Here is a 24991-nt window from a genome sequence, read left to right as displayed (position 1 = left end):
TGAACATAGATGTCAATCATGTCTAGCTTGCTTACATAATGTTGAAGCTTTGCCTTTGGGACTCCCTTAGTTAGAAAATCTGCTTGCTGCTCTTTTGATGCAATGAAAGGTAGGCACACCTCTCTTGAAGCTACTCTCTCCCGTATAAAGTGTTTGTCTACCTCAATGTGCTTAGTTCTATATTGCTGAACTGGGTTGTGAGCAATGACCGAATAGTTGCTTAGTTCTCCAACTGAGTCAATGCTGCCCTGAATGCAGCAATGGCCTCTAAAGAAGTGGATCGAGGCCCCTGAAGAGAAGAACCATCTAATGTAACAGCAGCATTTGCATTCCTTTTCTTATTCCTGAGTCTTTTCGGTAACAGATTCGGGTGATGCTTCCAACAGGTATCTTTTGTGTGCCTAGGTTTCTTGCAATACTCACAAAACACACCCTTCTTTCCTTCATTCTTCATCTCTTTCTCCCTCTCACCACTATACTTGGGTTTTGTAGCTGCTAATGCCACTTCCGTCTGAGAATTTTAAAGCATAACCTTCCTTCTACTCTCTTCACTATGTACCAGAGAGTAGGCTCAAGACAAGGTAACATTTTCCCTAGTGAAAAGCTGTTGTTTGACAAAGTCAAAATCAGAATTCAGACCTGCAAGAATTTCAAAAACTCTATTCCTTTCAACCAACTTGTTATAGGTTGCTGCATCTTTATTACTCTCCCACTCGATTGTTTCAAGGTGATCTATCTCATGCCATAGGGATTTCAAAGTGGAGTCCCCTGCTTCAGACTGTTAACTTCCATTTTCAACTCAAAAGCCCTTGGCAGTCTTTGCCCAAAGATAATTTCTGCTAATATGGGGCTGCATCAAATTGCACAGCTATGTCATCACAAGATAATTTTCTTGAACCCATTTGGAATGGGAAGAGTCATCCTTGGCTGGCTCCTTAGTATCTCCGGTCACATAGCCTAACTTTCCTCTTCCTCCAATTGCCATCATGGCAGTTTGAGACCACCCCAAATAGTTAGAACCATCAAATCTGATTGTGGTAACTTGGAAAGGGTTGTTATCAGTCATACTAACAGCCCTTTCAGCACCCTCTCCAGTAGGTTTCTGTTCACCCCCAAAGAACTCCATGCTGAAACCAACACAAAGAAGAACAAAACCACACTTGGTTCTCCTTCTGAGACAAAAACAGATAGAATAGAAGAACGGCAACTATTCGGTCCAGGAAAAAACTTCAGAAAAAGAGCACACTGCTCAGAGATATCAGAAAACCCTAATCAGTCCGTACACTGCTCAGAGAAATCAGAAACCCTAATCAGTCCAGTGAACTCCCAAAAAAAAACTGCCGCACCTTTCAGAGGTTTCAGAAAAGAGAAACTTCATAACCCTAACCAGTCCAGTAAACTCCAATAGGTATCCACACCTCTCAGAGATTTCAGAAAAGAGCACCCTTCAGTAACAGTCCTTTGGAGGGTTAAGGAGAAAAATAACTACACAGAAATTTCTGGGCGGCACCTTCAAACTGAGATTTAAACCCCAAGTCTCACCTCAAAAAATTTTTCTCTGATTCTTCCCGACTGCTGAGCAAACTCCAAGAACAGAAACGTCTTGGGCAAGGCTTCGAACTCCACCAATCTCCAAGAATCAGGCCACGAACAGAACTAGAACTCTAGCCCCATCAAACTCTCATGTAGCCGGTTGGGAAGAGCCTACATGAGATTCACAAGCAGACCTAAACCTGCTCTGATACTATAGAGAAGATGGGCCGAATGGTCCATAGGCTGTTATTCTATGTTATATTTATATTCTTGTCTGTAATGGGCCTTATTCTGGGCCCATCCTCTTCTTTACTGTGTTTTTGTAATTTCTTGCCCAACCAAGGGCCTCTCTTGTAATTACTCAAGGATTAACTTAATAAAATAGTATTAGAGTGTTAGAGGGAGAGTTTAGTTCGAATCTCTCATCCTCTAACTCTCCTTGTCGCCAGCTCTCTCTCTTCATCTTCACCAACCTTCTCATCTGTTTGCCTTTTCTGGTTTTCATCTAATCTTACATAGTCCCATACTTCGAAGGGCTGTTTTTCAACTTGGTATCAGAGTAGGCCTGAGCTTGGCGTGGCTCTCATGTGGGTATAGTCCAGTCGACTGCATGAGGGTGTTCTAGGGCTGGAAGTTTAGACTCATTCGCCTGATTCTTGGAGGTCATTGGAGGGTGCCCAAGAAGAATCAGAGAGGACTGTTCGGCCTGATTTGAAGCTCAAATCAGAGATTGATAAAACTGTAAGTTGCTTCAGTTATTACTGGGTTATATTTCTGATTTGGGGGGGGGGGGGCTGTTAAAGAGTTCGAAACCCTCTAAATCTGTTCAGCTGTTTGGCTGTTGGTGACCTGATTTAACTCAGAGATTTCTGGGTTGGTTTCTCATCTTGTTGGACTGTCAAGTGAACGAAACTTGTTTGAACTCAGTAGTACGAGTCTCTACTTCAGTTCAGTTGCTTCTTGGACCTATACGGACTGCTCCTGAAGTGGTTCTTACTAGGTGACAGTGGGGTGTTCATTGCTGCATACATAGTGTTCGAAAAAAGGCCTCTTAAGTACTGTGGACTGTGTTCTTGCTCTCTTTGGGAACCCCAACTGATTCTTTGTTGACTGTGACCACAATTAAACTGGATGGAACCAACTATCTGGCATGGTCACAATCTGTGAAAATTTATATTTGTAGTAGAGGAAAGTGGGGGTTTATCTCCGGGAGCAAGAAGGCTCCCCTAGAGGATGATCCCTCTTATGAGAAATGGATGCAAGAGAATTACACCGTTATTGGGTGGCTCGTGAATTCAATGCAGCCACAGATTAGTCAACATTATCTGTGGATGAGCTCAGCTAAGGAAATCTGGGATAGTGCCACAGAAACCTACTCCCAAAAACTAAATGTAGCCAGAGCCTATAAATTGAGGAGTGATGTGAAAAATTTAAGACAGGGGGAGAAATCCCTTGCGGTATACTTCTCAACCTTGAAATCTTTGTGGCAAGAAGTTGATCTAATAGAGGCTGTGACTTAGGATACTTCCAATGATGCAGAAACCTACAGGAAATTAGTTGAAAGAAACAAAGTTTTTGAGTTCCTAACTGGACTAAACCCTGAATATGACATCACAAAACAAAATATTTTATCCAAGGAAAGTGTCTCATTGTCACAAGCATATGCTTTGGTCAGCAGTGAAGAAAGCAGAAGACAGGTACAGGTTCAAGGGGTTGGCACTAATGATCACTTTGCAAATATGGGGGTTAAACCCAAAGGAGTTGTAGGGGCTCCTAGTGGCTCTGGAAATAAGGAGGTTGTATGTGAATATTGCAAGAAGCCAAAGCACACCAAAGACAAGTGCATAAGATAATGGAAGTTTCGAGTCAGAGTAGGGACCTCATATTGAGAGTGCATTAGATAAACCCACGAAAGACGAGTGCAGTCATCAACAAACAGTAGGAAGTATCGGTATCCCCCCATAGCAGTGACATGATATGGTCCCCAAACATCAATATGCACAATTTCAAAAGGAATAGTACTTCTTTTATTGCTCAAAGAATAGGTTGTTCTACAGTGCTTTGCAAGTTCGCACCTTTCACATTTTAAACTAGACAATTAGACTAACTCAAACAAATTGGGAAACAAACTCCTTAAAGACTTAAAAGACAAATGACCCAACTGATTATGCCAAAGCATAATCTAACTCACAGACTGAGAAACAAAAGACCTTCCAACTTCTTTATCTTCCCCATGTAGACACCCTCCAATTAGGTAGATTCCATTCGTCTCATGGCCAATCCCAATCACCTTCCTTGTCTCTAGATCCTGAAAAACACATCGATCAAGGAAAAAAGTCGCTAGACAATTTTGATTTTTAGTGATGCTACTAACTGACAATAGGTTAGTACTAAGTTTAGGAACATGCAAAACTGAGGACAAGGAGATGACGTCCAATAATCTAGGGCCCGTTTGGCGTGTCTTTTTGAGAAGATCTTCTGGTAGCTCTAACATGCAAAAGACACATTGAGCTTTTGCATGAAGATCTAAGTAGCCCAAAGCACGTTTAACACATAGTTGAGATGAGGGAGCTGAAGTACCAACTTCACTTTCTAACTAAGTCAGAGCAGCCCGGACAATAGCTAAAGTGTCTAGGGATGTGGCTCTTGTGCTGGAAGAGGATGCACCATCAGTAGTAATTGCCACATTGGCATTCCCCCTTTTAAATGTGGATATAACTTCCAACAAGTGTCCTTGGTGTGCTTCAGCTTCTTACAGTGGTCACAAACTAGGTCCTTATCCTCCTTCTTTGTGTCCCTTTCCTTGTCACCCCCAAATTTTGGTTTTACGGCTGTTAGGGCTGATTCCATAGGCTGAAACTGCAACATAACCTTCCTCCTACTTTCCTCACTATGCACTAAAGAATACGCCTGAGATAAGGTCGCACTCTCCCTTATGAGTAATTGTTGTCTCACAATATCATACTCTGAATTCAGACCAACTAGGAATTCAAAAACCCTATTGGTCTTAACTTGTTTTCTATAGGTTTGTACATCCTTCTGACTTTCCCACTCAATAGTTTCTAGATGATCAATTTCATGCCATAAGGATTTCAAAGTGGAAAAGTATACTGAAACCGGATTCTCCCCTTTTTTGAGATTATTTACTTCACATTCCAGTTCATAGGCCCTAGCAACATTAAGAGGCTGAGAGTAGATTTCCTTCATCACTTCCCAAATTTCCTTAGTTGCTTTTGCCCACAAATAATTGTGGCTAATATGAGGCTGCATAGATTTACACAGCCAAGTCATGACCAAATAGTTCTCTTTAACTCATTTGGCATATGAAGGGTCTTCCTTGGCTGGTGTCTTTACATCTCCATTCACATAACCTAACTTCTCCCTGCCCCCAATCGCCATCATGGCTGACTGAGCCCATTCCAAGTAATTAGAACCATCAAATTTAACAGTAGTGATCTGAAAATTGTTTTCTCCCATGTTTCCAGCCCCCAAAACACCTTCCCCTTGAGTCTTAAACTTAGCTCCTGCCATTTCTATAATAGCTTTATCAAGAGAAACCAGTTCTCAGCAAAGGGATTCCCCTAAAAAAGGTTCTCATCCCCAAAAAACAGGTTTGGAAGCTGAAACAAGTCTAGAACTCACTTAGAAAACAATCTGGAATGCTGAAACAGATATAGGAATTACCCAAAAGGTAATAAAGATCAGGTTTGATCGTAGGGTTAAGGAAAACTTGGAGAAATCTTTGTGAGAACAAAAACAATTCTCAGCCGCACCTTCCAAATAGGTCCACAGTCAAGTCTGGTCGTAGAGTTAAGAACAAACCCTAGAAAAAACTCCAGAGAACTCTGGTCACCTCTGAGAAAATAAGGGAAAGCTCAGCCGCTCCTTCTAGATAAGTCCAACCTATCTTTGACTGATGACGGTCTCAAGAAAAGATAAAAATTTGCCCAGAAAACTCTGATCGCCACCTTCAATCTTGGCCTGAACCCTAATATTGATCCTTTTAACCTTCTCTGATTCTTCTTGATTACCAAAACACTCTCCAAGCCTCTACAAGCCTTTGGACAGCAGCTAAACCCTTCTGGTAACCTCCAAGAATCAGCCAATGAACAGTTCTTTCTAAGATTCCAGCCCTAAGCAATTCTCATGCGGTCGGCTGGATTAGACACACATGAGGAACCCTAGATTGGCTCTGATACCAAGTAGACAAATTCGGACTGTAATCAGTCCAATTCTTGATGCAAATTAAAAGAAAAAATACTGAAGAAAAAATACTGTAATCAGTCCAAGAAGAAGAAGGAAGAAAGAAGATAGAAGAGGAAGATGAGAGAAAAGAGTGATATGACTTAGCTGCCACCCCACTCATCTATTTATAATAACATCAAAAAATAAGATGGCAATTACATTAAAGCCCCTACTGCTTACATAAGCAAATAACTAATAAACTAACATTGCATTGCTAACAGCAGCCTAACAACAAATATAAAGAGAACTAACTAACAGCAGTAGTGGGGACCACAATAAAATAACAGCACTAGTTATTGCTCTACATCTCTATAGCATCTATGGTCAAACAATTCATAGGAACAACCTACATAACCAGTTTAAGATTAGAAAATATTAAGAACCTTTTATAAGATCTCTACACAATATTTAAGAGCATAAAGAGCATATACCAAACCATTTATTTGGTGAAATGGAAAGCAAAACATAAATCAATTATTTTTACATGAAAATAATTGATATGCAAACTGCTGTTTCTAAGCAAAACTGAAAGGAAAAAAGGGTTTCCTATCTAATATATACATCTTTCTCCAGAGCTACGCGACGTTCACGCAAAGCTGTCTTTTGTTTTTCCAGACTTTCTTGTAGTACAACATTCTCTTTTGCCTAGAAGGAAAACATATGGATATTATTAGAACAATAATTTCAAAATAACTTTCTATAAGGATAATTTAGAATAAATATGAACTCTAAAGGCTCAACCTCTTTGGAAATTCTATTTTGTAGGTCAGTTTTTTCGACTTCAAGCCTCTGAATTGCTACCCTGTATAATGGTCAACCATCAAATGTACAAATTGAATGGATATAAATTTATATAAAAGAAATGTTCATAATTATTAAACTGTGACAAGCTGATATATTATAAGCCCAAATGCCTGCTGAACAAAGAGAATCAAAATATCAAGAAAAACTAACAATATTTCTGACAGTGGCTATCTGGTATGCACTATGCAGTTTCCTGCTTGACATTTAAGGATTCAAGCTACTTAACAATTTGTTTCATCAATGCATCACAACTACAAAATTGCACAACTCATAAAATCTAAGCAAGCACAACCAAATTGAAGACATTAAGTTTGGATACAAAATTACAAATTGCTATACAAAATGCAAGAAGACCAAGAAAACTTGCTTTAGGCATATATGCAAAATATTTAATTCAGGCAAAACATAGAGTGTCACGTACTTATCTTCATTAGAAAGGTCAACGGGTTCCATGGGTGCATTCCTTTTAGCCTGGAAGTCCAAATACATAAAAGATTGTCAACTACCATTAACACATAGTTGGTAATATAATTATGTTGGCAAAATGCTAAAAGCTACAAATGCAGAAATTCCTAATGACCAACCAAGTTTGTCTTGGAAAGACAACATTTGGAAGAAATAGAATTAAAATGACTGGGTATGGAAACACCTAAATTACAAATTCAAATAATAAATACTAGGAAATACATAAATACTTACAGGGATGCGTCCCCAAATGGCTTGGTGTTTGGTGCTGTTCATGCGTTCATTCTGTTGATTTACTGCACTTGTAGCAGGGTTATCTCCGAATGGTTTAGAAGATTCATCAGCATGTATCACTGAACTAGTATTGCTCTGACTTTGCAAATTGTCACTATGTACATTATCATTCTGAGATAATGAAGCTTGAGGTCCATTTGATGGCTGTATCTGATTGGCCTTAGCATTTTCATTAACCTGAGAAGATTCTGAATCTATGTCAAAACCTTCAGACACCTGCATCTAAAAAGGAATTTCTGTGACTATGATATGAGAAACAGCATAAAGGAAAGCAGAAAACATAACCATTGCATGAGTATATGCAAAAAATTAATATCTGCAGTAGTAGATGGCTGTAGTATAAATTGAAAATGTTCATTATAGATTTAATACATTCAGATTAAAAAGGTCATTTGTTGTGATTTAATATATTCATATAGGCAAACCAACATAGTTGGGACAAGGCTTAGTTGAGTTGAGATGAAAAGGCCATTTATTTTTACTGTACTCTAGCTTCTGTAGAGAAACTGGGCCGAATGGGCCCTAGTACTTGTTTTTATTTCAAGTAGTGTTCTTTTAAGTGTTTTATGTGCTGGCCGCCCACTTAAAGGGCAGAGATGTAATTAGTCTAAGCTAAGAGAGATTAAATAAAAGATTAAGAGAGAGAGGAGGGGATCCATTGAACTCTCCTATCCTTCTCTACTTCTTCTTCTTCTCCATCTTCTTCTTCCTTCTGCTGTAATCACTTGTCTCTGTTCTTTTTACTGCTGTAATCAAATTTGAAGGACAAATTTACATCTTGATATCAGAGCAGTTTCTTCCCTTTCTTTTCCCATATACCCTTCGATTAGAGTGTATGGAGAGATAAGCTTATGATCAATCAGAGGACTGCTTGCCTAGTTGGTAGAGGGTTTGGAGAATTAGAGTCTAGCCGAAGAGTCAAGAAGTGAAGCTATTATCTTTCTGCCCAAAACCCTATCCGACAGAGAGGTTTCAAGTTACAGGATAAGAAGAAGGATTGGGTGTGACGCTCAGAACTTGGGAGGCGTCTTTTGATTCCCAAAAGGGGGAGGTTGAGGTTTGAAGAAGGTTGGGAAGCTCTGGCAGGAGCAGCTACCTCTTCTCTCTTTCTCCCATTGACCCGGGTGCAGTGAAACCCTAATTCTTGAACCTTTTGGTACTGGGCTGGCCTCAATTAGGCCCATAAAGATTGAAAAGACTAGTTTTTTTATTTTCGTTTGATCAATGGAGCAATCTGGAAGTGAAATGAAGAAAATTCTGATATCTGGGGTTGGTCCAGCAAATTCCTTTTTGAATGGAGTGACTACAATTAAACTAGATGGAACCAATTATCTAGCCTAGGCACAGTCTATACGGATTTATGTTTGTGGTAGAGGTAAATTGGGGTATATCACAGGCAATAAGGCGAAACCTGCAGAGACGGACCCTACATATGAGAAATGGATGTAGGAGAACTACAGAATGATTGGATGGTTAGTCAACTCTATGAAACCTCACATAAGCCAACATTACCTCTGGATGACTTCAGCCAAGGAGATTTGGGACAGTGTTACTGAAACATATTCACGGAAGTTAAATGTTGTGAGAGGCTGAGAGCCTATAAGTTGAAGAGTGATGTGAACAATCTGAGACAGGGGAAAAAGAATGTAGTAGTTTACTAATCAATGTTGAAGTCATTATGGTAGGAGATTGATGTTATGGAGACAATTGTATGGGAGAGCACCAAGGATGTAGAGACATTTAAAAGCTTGGTAGAATGAAACAGGGTGTTTGAGTTTCTTACAAGACTCAACCCTGAGTTCAACATTACTAGGCAGAATATTCGGGCCAAAGATGAAGTCAACTACAGGGACCACCTTTAGAACAATTAGCAAATGTTGGGATAAAACCGAAAGGGTCGACTGAGAAGAAGGAAATGATATGTGAATATTGCAAGAAACCAAAGCATACTAAGGAAACTTGTTGGAAACTCCACCCAAAACTTCTCCCGGACAGGTTTCAGAACAGTTTCAAGAAGAGTGGTCAAATAGGGAAGCCTAAAAATGCAAATGTTTCTATAGTGCTTGAAGGAGGAAATAAACTGAAAAAAAAAAATCGGCTGTGGAGCAGTTGGCAACAGTAAAGGTAGAGTTTAAAAGGTATTGGAATCTAAACGTAAATGACATAACATGTTTTACCTATTATGTTTAAGGGAAAAGGACAACTCAAAGCCAACAATTGGCAGCACTCTCCCTTGTGAGTAATTGTTGTCTCACAATATCATACTCTGAATTCAGACCAACTAGGAATTCAAAAACCCTATTGGTCTTAACTTGTTTTCTATAGGTTTGTACATCCTTCTGACTTTCCCACTCAATAGTTTCTAGATCAATTTCATGCCATAAGGATTTCAAAGTGGAAAAGTAAACTGAAACTGGATTCTCCCCTTTTTTGAGATTATTTACTTCACATTCCAGTTCATAGGCCCTAGCAACATTAAGAGGCTGAGAGTAGATTTCCTTCATCACTTCCCAAATTTCCTTAGCTGCTTTTGCCCACAAATAATTGCGGTTAATATGAGGCTGCATACAGTTACACAGCCAAGTCATGACCAAATAGTTCTCTTGAACCCATGTGGCGTATGAAGGATCTTCCTTGGCTGGTGTCTTTACATCTCCATTCACATAACCCAACTTTCCTCTGCCTCCAATCGCCATCATGGTTGACTAAGCCCATTCCAAGTAATTAGAACCATCAAATTTAACAGTAGTGATCTGAAAATTGTTTTGTCCCACGTTTCCAGCCCCCAAAACACCTTCCCCTTGAGTCTTAAACTCGGCTCCTGCCATTTCTGTAATAGGTTTATCGAGAGGAACCAGTTCTCAGCAAAGGAACTCCCCCAAAAAAGGTTCTTACCCCCAAAAAACAGGTTTGGAAGCTGAAACAAGTCTAGAGTTCACTTAGAAAACAATCTGGAATGCTGAAACAGATTTAGGAATCACCCAAAAATAATTCTCAGCCACACCTTCGAAATAGGTTCACAGTCAAGTTTGGTCGTAGGGTTAAGAACAAACCCTAGAAAAAACTCTGAGAAAATAAGGGAAAGCTCAGTCGCTCCTTCTAGATAAGTCCAACCTATCTCTGACTGATGCCGGTCTCAAGAAAAGATAAAAACTTACCCAGAAAACTCTGATCGCCACCTCCAATCTTGGTCTGAACCCTAATCTTGATCCTTTTAATCTTCTCTGATTCTTCTTGATTACCAAAACACTCTCCAAGCCTCTACAAGCCTTTGGACAGCTGCAAAACCCTTCTGGTAACCTCCAAGAATCAGCCAATGAACAGTTCTTTCTAAGCTTCCAGCCCTAGGCAATTCTCATGTGGTCGGCTGGATTAGACACACATGAGAAACTCTAGATTGGCTCTGATACCAGGTAGACAAATCCGGACTGTAACCAGTCCAATTCTTGATGCAAATTAAAAGAAGAAAATACTGGAGAAGGGAAGAAGAAGAAGAAGAAGAAGAGAGAAGAGAAAGATGAGAGAAAATAGTGATTGGCCTTAGCTGCCGCCCCACTCATCTATAAGCGAATTACATTAAAGCCCCTACTGCTTACATAAGCGAATAACTAATAAACTAACATTGCTAACAGCAGCCTAACAACAAATATAAAGAGAACTAACAGCAGTAGTGGGGACCATAATAAATAAAATAACAGCACTAGTTATGGCTCTACATCTCTACAGACTCATAAGTCTTGGGAGTCAAACTGTTAAGACTCAATAATCCTAATAGGACTCAAACTAAGCTGCCATATCCTATTTCAATTCAAAGAAGACTCAAATAACTCTAATCCTACTTATGCAATGACTCTGAAATTTTAAACATAAACAAACTATAACTAGAAAAATTAAACCTTATCAATGGACCCTACAGAAAATTACAAAATGACAAAAATACCCCTACAGTCCAAAATACAGAAATACATGAAATTTCATAAAATTCCAATTTTGACTCTTCAGCTCCTACATCAGCTCCCCCCCATTGTGTTGCCCCATGGAGCAAAGAAAAAAGGTTATCAAAAACATGGATAGTGTGCTGATAAAAAAAAATACAAGGATAGTGTAACCATGTGTTCAAAGACCAAATTTCAATAGATAAAGTTGACATTGAAGAGACCATGGAACAGATGAATGGTATAGCCCAAGAGGCACTAGACTAGGAGACACCAGCAATGCTTCACCATGACATGCATTACAACAAACTACCGTACTCTCCAGTGTTAATAAACAAATACACCTATTACTGTGCACCAACAGTTCTACAACACCTAATATTTTGTTCAAAGTTTCCAAGCTATTTTCGACCTTTGTCATTGCGATGAGAGAATTCATAAGGGAACAGAGCGAATATGAGCATGGTACCAGATTTCTTTGGCAAGTTAGTTCCAAATGCCTATCAAGATTGGCTAATGGCCTTTGATGACTAAATCACAAGGATTGACATACCAGTACAATACAAAGTTGAAAAATTAAGCACACATTTGATGGTACAATACAAAAGAGAAAATCCATAAGATTGGTTAACCATCTTAAGCTAACTAGGGAGAAATGAAGCTAAAATTGAAAAAAAAAATAAGTATTTTCTAGTTGACTATGAATTATCCATCTTTGAAGAGTTATTCCTGCATCACCAAGGGATCTCAATAGTGTATATGAACTAAAATCCATTAGATTATCCAATTAGTTGGTGGCTCACACATCAACGAAATAAAGGATCAACTCTCACCATGTCAACTTAAACTTACCAGCACTCACAATCATCATACATCAGTGATTGGCACACCTAGGTGCATAAGCAAGGTGCATTTTAGGGTATGTGCCTCGCCTGGGTCCCAGGAGCAGCACTTTCAAAAGGTGCACACCTGGTACACCTTGCGCTTCAGCCCAGGCATGTGCCTTATGAAAATTTGTGCATTTTTTTTGTTTTTTATGCTTAGCAGTTGGGCTTGGGAGTCTGCCCTTGGACCCCCAACCAAGCCCCTCAAGGCAAGCCCAAACAAGTCCAAACCCCATATTTGCAAATGTTGCTAATTCATTCATCCTAATAAAAGATATTTTTAAAAGATACTTAAACTTATAAAACCTTTTTTATAGGGATTAAGAATTTAAGACCTTGACATGAACTTGTTTGGGCTTGCATCAAGGGGCTTGGTAGAAAGGCAGCTCGTAGAATAAAAAATGCATAATGTTTAACATCACATTATCTATTTGAAATAATGCAATTGGGAAAGAAATAAAGAAATTAAGAGTTTACATGCTTGAATATGTTTTATATGTTATGCCTGATTTTATTTTTAAATTTTCATTTTAAATATGCTTTGTATGTTATGATTATGTATTTTAATTTGAGATAATAGGTTTTCTAAAACATTTATTTTAAAATTCAAGTTTATATTTTTAAATTTTAATTAACATTTTGTTTAATATTTTTCATTTTTTGAATTTTTTACCATTTTTTGCATTTTTCTGCCTTTCTTCAAAAAGGTGCACACCTCACATTGTGCCTCGTGCCTTGGGCGCAAAATGGCCCTTGCACTTTTTTTGCACCTTGCGCTTTAAAACACTGGCATACACACATACTTAATACATTATATATATATATATATATATATATTAGTATTACCATCTTATCATGTGAAGATAGATTTGCATGTTAAGGACAGGTACAAGCCTTATCTTCATGTAGATCACCATCTCCATTGCCGCTGCTTTCACTGCATGTTTCGCTTCTTGCATGTTCAGGATCACCTTCTGCATCCTCATCAAGTTCATGTTGTGATTCATCATCTTCACCTGTTCCATCATCATCAACACTTTGCTCCTCACCCTCACTGCCACTCTCCTCCATATCAGAATATAATTCAGGAGAACTAGAACCATCTTGCAACTGATTGTCCTGAAAATTCGTTTATTTTTTTTTTAGAAAGACAGCTTAACACTAAAAGATGACAATTAATAAAAAAAAATAGCCATTAGTGTCCATTATAATAAAAAACAAAATTATATAAAATGAACTTTGGTTATCCTATAGTAATATTGTCATATTCTCTTGGAAAAGCCTTGGAGAAAAAGTGCCATCAACTACCCTAGAAATCATCTTTAGGCTTTCCAAAAATATGCCTGAAAATCACTAATGTAAAAATGCCCCAAGTTCCAACAACAAAGGTTGCTGAAGAAAAGAATGAAAAAGTTTTACAAGAAAAAGCTGAGTCAAAATAAACTCGGTTATATTTTGCATGAGATGGAAAAAGGAAAAAAAAGAAAAAAGAAAAAGCACTTCTAGGACCTGTCAACTAAACCAATCATGGAATGACAATGATTTTATACATAATTGAATAAACTAATAGGATACTGCTTATGACATGAAGATTTCTATTTTAAAAGTGGATATAAGCAGTTTTCTTCTACCAAAGTTATCAATATAAATATTAGCAACTATATTATGCAGGAGAGTTCCTCATCCCTCAATAACTTGTAAAAGAGATTAAACTTACATCAAATATGTTGTCATACTCTTCTAGAAGAATTATGACTATAGCTTGAGCATGGTTAGCTGCTGCTGCAGCCTGCATAAGTTGAACGGAACCATCTCCACCCATGCTAAAATCACTTCCAAGATCACATTCTCCTGCGAGAAGGGGTCGAAGAAGTAAAGGTGCCATGCATGCTGCTACAGCAGATAAGCTCATCCTATTCTCAGATTTGTGAGAAGCTACTATTTGCATCATCTTAAGAATTCTGAACCCAAATGAAAGAAAAGAAGAGTTATACATGGAAATATGCAAATAATTGTATAATCAATGCAAGAATAGGAGAAGAAGAAATAATGATACTCTTAACAAAAGAAACTGGAAAAAATGTATGAATCTGAACCCCCCCCCCCCTAAAATGTAACAATTTAAGGCCGGAATAATTTTCTCTTTCTTATTTTACCCGTAGTTAGAAATAACTATAGAAAATAATATTGATAAGCTAGTAGGCATAGAAGAAAATATTTATAGCTTTCTTAGTTTCATATCCACCTTCATCGTTTTTAATTCTATGGATATAATTTATTTTTCCATGCATTTTGTCTTTCCCCAATCCAATTTTTTCAAATACCTAAAAAGGTTAAAACTTAGATGTATAGAAATACTAAAGGTCTCATCTTAATTTTGTCCAGTGCTTTATTTCCTGGTGTTGAGTTTAAGAAAAAATAGAGGAAAAAGAGAAAAGATGAAGAATAGAAAAGAAGAAGAAGAAGAGTAGCCAGCGACCTATAAGGAACAAAATAAATTGAGTAGTGAACCACATATCATTACTTGTATTTGTATGGTTTATTGTCTTAGGGGCGTATAGTTGTCATTTTACTTAGTTTTATGTTCACCCTAATATAATAACAAGAGGGGCGGTCACCACTCATTCTTTTGCCTCCCAAAATATTCTCTCTCTCTTTTCTTGCTCTCTAACTCAAATCTGAACCAGAAAACAGAAAAACTATATACACCTATGGTGTTATAAGCAATAGGAAATATTTAGAAATGGATAAAATATATGAAAATAAAAATATATACAAAAGATATGTACAATAAATAATTGGGTTGTGGGTCAACAATCCAGTTATACGAGTTAAAAGGGTCAACCCCTGACTTTGTAAATCAGTAAAGATTATATTAACAATGGATATGGCATTAAATAGAACAGATATAGCTGACCTCATATAGTTGGGATAAGGCTTGGATGATAATGATGATATAAAAATAGACAAAATATAAAAAATCCAAAAAAGTATGTTGATGAGTCCAAAAAAGTAAAGAATAAAAGAATAAAGAATTGATGCAAAAATGTTTTAAATTTGTTTTTGTAGTAGGATCCCCAAATAGTTGTCTTGGGAAGCTTTGTAGTCAATTTAGGTCCAGAGGAATTTTGTCATTTTAAATTCAGATTCTGGTCAGGGGCATTTGGGTGCACATCTATTGGGTTTTGGTCTCCTAGGTGATTTTGTAATACAAGTTATCTATTGGGGGTTGTTTGAAGTTAAATTTTGTTCCTAAGGAATTGTTTGTGAAAGGAGTCTAGGGGCTTATGTGTAAATATTTTAGTTGGCTTCTCTAGCTGTAGAGAACACTGATGTGGGCCCCACTGCAGTGGTCCCCACTGTGTTCGTAGGACAGCATGTGTAGTTATTTGTTTTAGTTATAGTAGTGTCAGTTTGTTAATTCAGTTGTTATTTATTTCAGCTTTTATTTACTTTATTTATTATGTAAGTACTAAGGGCAGATGTGTCATTTCCATTGTGTACTAAACATAACCTATAAATAAAAAGAAAGTGGCGGCGGCAGATCTGTTAGAATCTGTTCCTCCTTTCAACCACTTGTGTTCTCCTGCTCCTCTTCTATTCTCTCTTCTTTCTCTCACTTTTCTTCTATTTTGTAAATCTAAAACCTATTAGGATTCAAGACTGATTACAGTCTTGATCTTCTACTCTAGCAAGCCATTGAGTCTTATAAAAGAGAAGGGGGTTGTTTCTTTGTAGGTCTTTTTGGCTCTTTCTCTTTTATATAGGTTGTAGCTCACCCCCAGCTAGGGTTTTTAAGTATTAGGAGTTTGGGTTTTGAGGAGTCAAATCCATTCAGTGCCTTCCAATCCCTCTATTGCTACATGTTTGCACGAGAGCCCAACTTGATGCCATTATCTCTAAGAATCCAACTTGTTTTTGTTGTTTTCAACTTTGTATTGTTCTTATTGTTGTTCACCCGAAGTACTGCATAAATCTTGCTTATCTGCCCACGTCATATTGGAAATGACAACATAATTACTTCCTATTTATTAAATGGAAATTTAGGTAGTGAATGTACATTATTTTCTTTATTGAAATTTAGGTAGTGAATGTACATTATTTTCTTTGTCCTTATCGATCTCCAACTTTTAGGCTTCCTTGCCTGTGCTTAGCATGGACTATTCCACTAGTTTATAGGTATTAAAAAATAATAACTTGCCCCTCACACACGTCAAAGGATTCAAATACCCTTGTTGACCAAGAAAACAACTATAACCCTCAATAAATAGAAATACAAAAAGTACTTGATTATAACACTCTTCTCTATATAGTTGTTGACTGTGCATGGAGCATACTTGACAATTACTTGTATTTTGTCCTTTTTTGACAAAATTAATTACCTTACCTCTTTTCTCAAAAATATATATATAGAAATACAAAAAATACCCATATAAAGAGAATTAAACATTAATTTATCTGCTTCCTACATCTTTTAAAACAAACTAGAATTCTTTCAATTGGTTCAAGATATGGTACACGCCTGATGCAAATATTGGCCAACTACACTTATTGTATAAGAAATATCTAGCTATGTGAACCATGTTTGGAGGAGGAGAAAGAGACAGACGTGAAAGCCAAAAGAATCATCTCTGGTGGCGCCAACTTTATTATTTATATGTTAGGGCGACCAAATATTGGCGCCATCTATTGAACTACCTGGTGAAACCTGCTAAACCAAGCTCTCGGAGATTGCTTTAGACCATACAAAAATTTCTTCAATTTGCAAACTTTCTGTTCACTTCCCTTAGCACAGAAACTAGGGGGTTGAGTCATATACATTTCCTCTTCCAAATCACCATTCAGGAAGGCATTCTTTATGTCAAGTTGGTGAAGCTCCCAATCAAGATTTGCAGCTAGAGACAGGAGAACCCGAACAGAGTTCATTTTTGCAATCGGGGCAAAAGTCTCGGCATAATCAACTCCATGAACCTGTGTGAAACCTTTTTCAACTAGCTGAGCTTTGTACCTTTCCACGGACCCATCTGCCTTATGCTTTATAGAGAAGGCCCATTTGCACCCTACAAGTTCCTTTCCCTTAGGAAGATCTACTAGTTCCCATGTGCCATTCTTGTGGAAAAAATTGATCTCCTTTCATTGCATCTGTCCACTCAGGGACAAGTAAGGCCTCCGCAACACTCTTGGGAAGAGGGACAACAATCAATGGAAGATAGAAAAGCACGAAAAGAAGATGAGACATTCTTATAGGACAAAAAATGAGATATAGGGTGGTGTGTGGGCATGATCTGACACCCTTCCTTTTTGCAATAGGGAGGTTCATATCACAACTTGAAGTGTCAATATCAATAGGTTCAAGAACATCAACTGGAACAATAGTACCTGGGTGGGGTGAACGATCCAACCCATGAGATTCTAATGGCATTGGTGGCATGGTTTCCAGTGGCTCTGTGGCAATTGAACTGTGTTGGCCTTGATTTTTGTAGCATAATCTCCGAAAGACACGAAATGGAGGAGGATCAAGAATAGAGGGCAACAAAACTTGAGTCTGACTCTGTTTCTCCTCAACTCTACCCTCCCCTTGAGGAGAAACAGGAAAATAGGGAACATCTTCAAAGAAAGAGACATCCATAGAGGAAAAGTATTTTTTAGACATAGGATCAAAACAACGATAACCTTTGTGAGCAAGGGGATAACCAAGAAAAATGCACACAAGAGCTTTGGGATCGAGCTTACCATGAGTAGGAGAGAGATCATGAACAAAACAGTTACATCAAAGATCCGCATAGGGATAGGAAACAGAGGAGCTTTAGGGAAAAGGAGCTTATGAGGGGACCTATATTCCAATACCCAAGATGGTGTTCTATTGATGACATAGGCAGCAGTTAGAACAACATCTACCCAAAATCTTTTTAGGACATTCATCTGTAACATTAATCCTCGAGCAACTTCAAGGAGATGTCAATTTTTTTCTTTCTGCAACCCCATTTTGTTGTGGGGTTCTGGCACATGAGCTCCTGTGTTAAGAGCCACAAGATGCAAAGAAATCCATAAGGTCTCCATGGAAATATTCGTTGGCATTATCTGATTGAAAGATTCGGATCTTTGATTGAAATTGGGTGTAAACCATACATTGAAAGTCTTTCACAATTTTAGGAACTTCCTCCCATGAATGCATAGGCCAAACCCAAGTGTAGCGAGAGAAGTCATCAACAAAGAAAATAAAATACTTGTAACCATTCTCAGTTGGAATATAGGTCCCTACACATCTAAATACACAATGTTAAAAGGAAATTTTGATCTTTTATTACGTAAAGGGAATGAGGTTCTACAATGTTTACTCAATTGATACACTTGACACTGAAAATCACTAACAGACAAAGACTTAAACAACTCTGGAAACAAAAACTTCAAAGACTCAAAAGACACATAGCCCAAACAGTGGTGCCACAAAATAATCTGACTCTTACTCAATAGACTCAAAGACTCTGAAACTGTAAGACCGACTTTGTTCTCTAACACGTAGAGACCATCCACCATGTTTCCTCTACCAATCGTCCTCCCGATAGCCAAATCCTGAAAAACACAAGAATGTGGAAGAAAGGTTACTGAGCAATTCAAGGCATGAATAATACTACTAATGGATAACAAATTAATAGGTAACTTTGGAACATGTAGGACATTAGAAAAGGAGAGGCCAAAAGGCAAAGATATAGATCATTGACCAACAATGGAGGAGAAGGATCCATCTGCTAGCCTCACTTTATCTCTGCCAAAGAGAAGAGAATATGTTTGAAACAAGGTTGACTTACCAGTCATGTGGTTGGATGCACCGAAATCAATAATCCATGAGGATTCTGGGTTATCAGTAGACACATGGAAAGCTGAGGCAGAATTATCTGAAGAGGAGGCAAAAAAAAGTAGGTGCAGGTCCAGAATCAGCACTGCGGAGAGCCCTACCATATTGATCTAAGTGGTCACAGAAGAAATTGATAATATCTTCCTTTGGGTCAGAACAAGGGAGGCAGCCCTAAGAAGTACTCTGATGTTCATGAGATGCTAAGTCAGCCGAAGTAAACTTCTTCTGGTATGGCTTCTTGCTTGGTTCTTGTGTTGATTTCTTACCCAATTCCTGTGCCCATTTCGGTTTCCCATTCAATTCCCAGTAGGTTTCACGGGTGTGCCTAGGTTTTTGACAATGAGTACACCACATTTTGTCTTTATCATTTGTCTTTTTCTGATTTTCCCCTTTTCTCGGTGCCCTAGTGTTACCCCTTACAACAAGAGCAATAGTCTCCCCCTCAGGAGGATTCATGGCAAACTTCCTACTCTCTTCAGACTGAACAAGTGCATAAACCTCTTGGACAGACAGAAGATCCTTACTGCCCAAAATCTGAACATGAATAGGTTTATACACAGGATTCAAACCCAAAAGGAAAGCGAACACCCTTTGTTGTGAAACTAACTTTTTATATGCATTAGCATCCTTTTCACTTTTCCACTCAATGTTCTGGTAATAGTCTAGTTCTTTCCAAACTGAAGTGAGGGCAGAACAATATGTCGACAAGTTCCTTTCTCCCTGCTTACATGTCGAAGATTTTGCTTGTAGTTGGTAAATTCTAGCATAATGCCTCTGCTCTGAGTAAGTTGCTTGTGCTTGGTCCCATATTTCTTTTGCTGTCTCAGCCCACATAAAATTCTGTTTGACGGATGGTAACATGGATGTCAAAAGCCAAGACATAATCATGCAATTTTCTTGGTCCCACTTATCGTATTCTGCAGTATCAGCCCTAGGTTCCTTTGTTTTCCCATTAATATATCCTGCCTTACCCCTAGTTGTGATATACAACTGCATCTCCTTAGACCAAGCCAGGTAATTCCTACCATCCAACGGGGTGATAGTCATTGCGAAATTCATGGAGTCATGACCACGACTCATTCCACTGTGATTCATGGTGGTTCCCAAAGTTGCAGACTCTTCACCGTTCATGATTTCAGTCTATACACACCCACAAGAGAAGACACAGCCCTCACTCTGAGTAATTTACAATCAGAACCCAACTTCTGCTGATATGTTGGTCACCTGAACACTCTCACAGGGGTAACAGATCCCCCAAGGCTAATATTAGCCACAAACATCAGTAAACAGCTGCTGTACCAGTCAGCCGAACCAGGTCACTCATGACCTACAAATTTCTTCACAAGAAAAAAGGGTTTTCTGGATCATCCGACCCACAAAGAGATTAAACCCACCTTATATCATTCGGTCAAGGGCAACAGAACCTTAACCTGTTCTTGATATCAGCACCAAGAACCAAAAAAAAAATAAGATTTACAAAGTGTCCCTGATCAGTCCGAGAGAATTCTGGGATTTCCAGTAACGAAGTATGGAACAACAGAGAAAAAAAAAACAGCTGACCTCTTAAGAAGATTCAGCCAATCATCAACAACTCCTGGAATCACTTCAGTCGAGTTTTAGCCCAGAACAGACAAAAGAGATGCAGCCGAACAGTTCTCAGGTCCAGAACATCAGTATGTTTCCTTCGTTGAAGAAGAAGAAGAAGAAGAAGAAGAAGAAGGAGACAGACGTGAGAGCCAAAAGAATTATCTGTGGCGGCAGAAGCTTTATTATTTATATGCTAGGGCGACCAAAGACAAAATAAAAAAGGAAAAGGAAAAGACAAAAATGCCCCTCGGCGGCATATAGTACAGATTTCATCAAACCACAAGCACGACAGTTTCCTAATCAATATCTAATATTGACTCTTGTCTTCAAGCAGAGCTTCTTGAGTGATATTGACTCAACTTATGGTTAGGATTAATAACAGGTGCAGGGTTTGAACCTCCCCTCTACCCAATTTACCGGCTTCCTTAAGTGAATTCAAGATATACTTACATCGACACATAAAGATTCTCTTCTTGAACCAAGCAACAATTATACTTCAGAAATATTTCATCTATCTAAGATTTTTACTCTCAAACTGAGCAACTAGGAACTTTTAACCAAACAATCTCAATTGGATATTTCATATACCTGCAACATCATCCATACAAACAATCAAGGTTATTGATGTAGTACAAGCCTTCTACAACAATAGAGGATATAGTAGATCAATTGGTACAGATATTTGAGCATCCCAAAGTTACTAAAACATAACATATAAAAGGAGGAACCAGTGGCTGCACACAGATTTGGAAACTGAAGTTTCAAAATTTAGAGTTTCTAAACCGGCTATTATTTTCTTAAAGGAGTTTTCTATTATTTTGGAAGGTATATAATCAGTAGTTAATCTAACTATTAGTTTGAGTCAACTACTATTTTGCTAAGTTTCTATTTCCTGGGTTTCTATCTAGAAGTTTCTGTGACTAATTAGGAGTCAATTGCAGTTTCACTTTACCAAACTTCTATTTCACTCAAAGCTTTGAAGTGTTCTATATATACATGTAAATCTGTCAACAACAGCAGGATTGAATGAGTTAATTTTTCTTCTCTTTAGCTGTTCTTTTTCTCCTCTTTAAATCATTGTTGGAGAAACAGTGATTTCATCTCTTTGTGAGTTGTGATCTTCTAGTAACTCTTTACTACTGGAAGGAAACCAGAAAATATTCTCTGGTTGTGAAGCAAGGATACCCATCAATCTTGCCTTCTATCAACGAGCCCTACATTAGCTATACACAAACTCCTCTCTTTTGATAAAAGGGTATGATTTGCGTGTGACTTGTTTAATCTAATATGCTAACACCCTAAAACCTTTTCAATCCATGTTCTACATGATTGTTTTATCCATAGATTGACTTCTTTAAGCAGAATACCTTCTAGTCATTACCTAGAACACAAAGTCCAGGTGGAAGCAACATATAGACCTCTTCTTGAAGATCCCATTATGAAGGCACCATTGACATCTAAACTCATACAATCACCAACGGAAATAAGTAGCAAGATAAGGTAGTACTCTAACCAACATGTTCTTGCTACTAGTGCAAAAGTCTTTTGATAGTTAAACTTATTAGATACAACCCTTAGCCACCAGCCTAGCTTTATACCTCTTATTTGATCTACCCACCTTATATTTTACAGTGTAACCCATTTGCAACCAACTAGTTCCTTGCCTTCAAGATGTTTCAACTAACTCCCAAATTTGAGTTTTCAATAAAGCATTAATTTCTAGTTTTATGGCCTCATTCCACTCAGGATTAGACATGGCATCATGATTATTGAAAGAACAAAGGAAATTATTGTTGAACAAAAACAAGTTCAACCATATGAATATCATCAATATGGGTTAGCAAATTCAAATTTCTTTACAAGATTTAGAATTTCTAAGAAATATGAATACTAGATAACAAAATAACACATCAACTACCTCTGCAATAAATGACGATTTGGCTCTGGAAATGTATTATATATTGCTTCTCGCATCGCATCAACTCTAAGTCCACGCTCAACTCCTAATCAGCATTGCAGATTTACCAAAAATAAGAAGCAAGAAAACAACATGAATACTGTCCAATAAAATATAATCCAGGGATGAAGCATCTTTTTTTGTTAATTTCTCTTCTGAACTGTCAACAAGTAAAATTTTACCAAACTGCAAATTATCAAAAGCACAGTCTACTTTTCCCCAAAACTAAAAGCCATGGGTGAACATAGATAAGGAAAGGCACAAAGCAAGTGCACATACAATAAAAAAATACAAGGATTAAAGCAAATTCTGTTACTGAAAGAGAAGCTACCAAATACAGTTCACTTGAAGCAACCATCCTTAGCCAAACCATTGGCCAAACAATTAAACAATCTCAGCATCCATCTGATATTGTTTTTCATTCTGGATGCCAAAACTCCACCTTCTCCAATGTAACGATGCAGAGGTCATGGATCTTTAAATAGGTTTCACATCAATTCTATGTTCATTAAAGAGTCTCCCTCCAACTCAATCCTCTTAAAGTCTATTGAGAATCCAAATGTTACTTCTAGAGAAAGGTTAGGGCAAACACTCCAATGGTACCCCCCATAATAAGGAAAATGGTCATTTGATCATCACCTCTGAATGCTCCCCCAACACCTGATGGCTCCAGATTTCCAACCAAGCACCCATCAAAATGTGTCCTCACTACCCCTTGAAAACAGGTTGGGGGAGCCGGGGCTAGGGGTGGTTTTGAACCGAGCCGAGCCGGATACTTGGCTATTCGAGCTCAGCTCGCTGAAACCGTATTAGGCTTGAGCTCGATTCGAGCTAGAAACTTGAGCTCGAGCTCGGTTCACTTCAAAGCTCGCAAGTTCGAGCTCGGCTCGACTTGAGCTCGACTGCAAGCCAATTTTAAAAAAAAAAATTAAAAAATATACAAATAAAAATGTTTTTATTTTACATACAAAAAAATAAGAATTATAAAAATTATTTTGGACAAGGCCCATTCCCCCAAAGATTGTTTTTTTTTGTTGGGAAGTTTATTATGGTAAGATTAACACCTTTGAAAACCTACAAAAGAGAAGACCAAATTGGTGCTTATCCCCTAATTGGTGTGTTCTTTGTAAATCTCAGAATGAGGACTGTCACCATTTACTGATCTCTTGCTCCTTTGCTACAGCTGTATGGAATTGGATTTTTACATTGTTTGAGTGTAGGTGGAACCTGCCATCTGATACTAGCTTGTTGTTTAGTCCATCTATTTTTGAATGGCACACAAAGAGAGGGAGAATTATGTGGAAGTGCATAAGAGCAGCTTTGTTGTGGACAGTTTGGGAAGAAAGTAACACCAGAATCTTTTGTGAAAAGGAAAGGAGCTTCTCGGAAGTTAAAGAATTCAGTGGTTGAAAACTCTAAAGATCTTTGATGCATACTCTTTTGATGACCTATGGAGAAGCTGGTTAGCAGTGGCTAATACTTTCACCAGGAAAGACAAACATGGGGTTGAATGGATGCCACCAGGGGAGGAGTTTATCAAGCTGAACTTTGATGGAAGTAGCCGAGGAAATCCAGGACCTTCAGGCATAGGAGGAGTGCTGAGAAACAAAGATAGTAACATTATATCTTTGTACTTAGGTCCTGCGGGTGTGGGAGACTCTTTAAGGGCCGGATTACTTGCTGCTGTACAAGGAATTCAGTTTGCAAATCAGATAGGCATAGAGAATTTGATTATAGAAGGGGATTCCCAGGTGATAGTGGGTTGACCGAAGGATCCGAACACTGTGATTTGGGGTTTTAGAGATCTTCTCAAAAAGGTTAAATGGTTAACAAGGAATACGACAATCGGAGTTCAATGGGTAGGCAGATCAGCAAACTCATTGGCTGATTCACTTGCAAAACAAGGGGTTCTCCGGGATACTTTATTTTGGGCTTCAGTGTAATTTCTTTTGTACATATAATTCTATAACTAGCTTTAAAGGAAAGGTGACATCTCGTGCCTTTCCTCGGGTTGCATGTAACTCTTATTTGCTGGTTTAATAAAATTTCACTCATTTATCAAAAGAAAATTATTTACTAATATACATAAAAAATAAAAATACTATATATAAAAAATTTTTATATAAAATAAAAATTATTTATTATATATATTTATATGTATATGTATATGTACGTATATAATAAAAAATATTTATTTATTATACTAGGCTCGCAAGCCTCACAAGCCGAGCTTTACTGAGCTCGAGCTCGGCTCGATTAGCAAATGAGCCTATATTATCAAGCTCGAGCTCGACTCAAAGCTCGGTTTAAACCGAGCCAAGACAAGCTCGAATAGCTCATGAGAAGCTCGGCTCGTGGCCACCCCTAGCCAGGGCAATAGAACTCAATGTTACAATTTTTATTTCCAAAAGTAATTTTGTTATTTGAAAGA

General features: G+C 37.9%; 1 protein-coding gene across 12 annotated transcripts in view; it reads right to left on the bottom strand.

Moving 5' to 3' along the window:
* Positions 1–24991, bottom strand: part of LOC104603773 (rho GTPase-activating protein REN1-like) — a 111543-nt gene that overhangs the window by 6808 nt on the left and 79744 nt on the right. For 9 of the 12 annotated variants that reach the window (XR_016076124.1, XM_010267930.3, XM_010267894.3 and 6 more), the window contains 7 exons: positions 22522–22606; positions 13878–14121; positions 13055–13279; positions 7282–7563; positions 7004–7053; positions 6520–6580; positions 6340–6423 (listed from right to left, as the gene is read on the bottom strand). Coding sequence is in view for 11 of the 12 variants with exons in the window: in XM_010267930.3 (XP_010266232.1) it covers positions 6340–6423; positions 6520–6580; positions 7004–7053; positions 7282–7563; positions 13055–13279; positions 13878–14121; positions 22522–22606 (1031 nt within the window). In the remaining variant the exon portion in view is untranslated. The remainder of the gene's footprint in view (positions 1–6339; positions 6424–6519; positions 6581–7003; positions 7054–7281; positions 7564–13054; positions 13280–13877; positions 14122–22521; positions 22607–24991) is intronic. The other 3 variants (XM_010267904.3, XM_088887364.1, XM_010267912.3) reach the window with 2 other exon arrangements.

The sequence above is a fragment of the Nelumbo nucifera genome, chromosome 5, assembly GCF_055504915.1.
Source record: "Nelumbo nucifera cultivar China Antique chromosome 5, China Antique-T2T, whole genome shotgun sequence".
NCBI lineage: Eukaryota > Viridiplantae > Streptophyta > Magnoliopsida > Proteales > Nelumbonaceae > Nelumbo > Nelumbo nucifera.
Note: the sequence above shows the minus strand (reverse complement) of the source record. Positions and strands in the feature narration are given on the sequence as shown.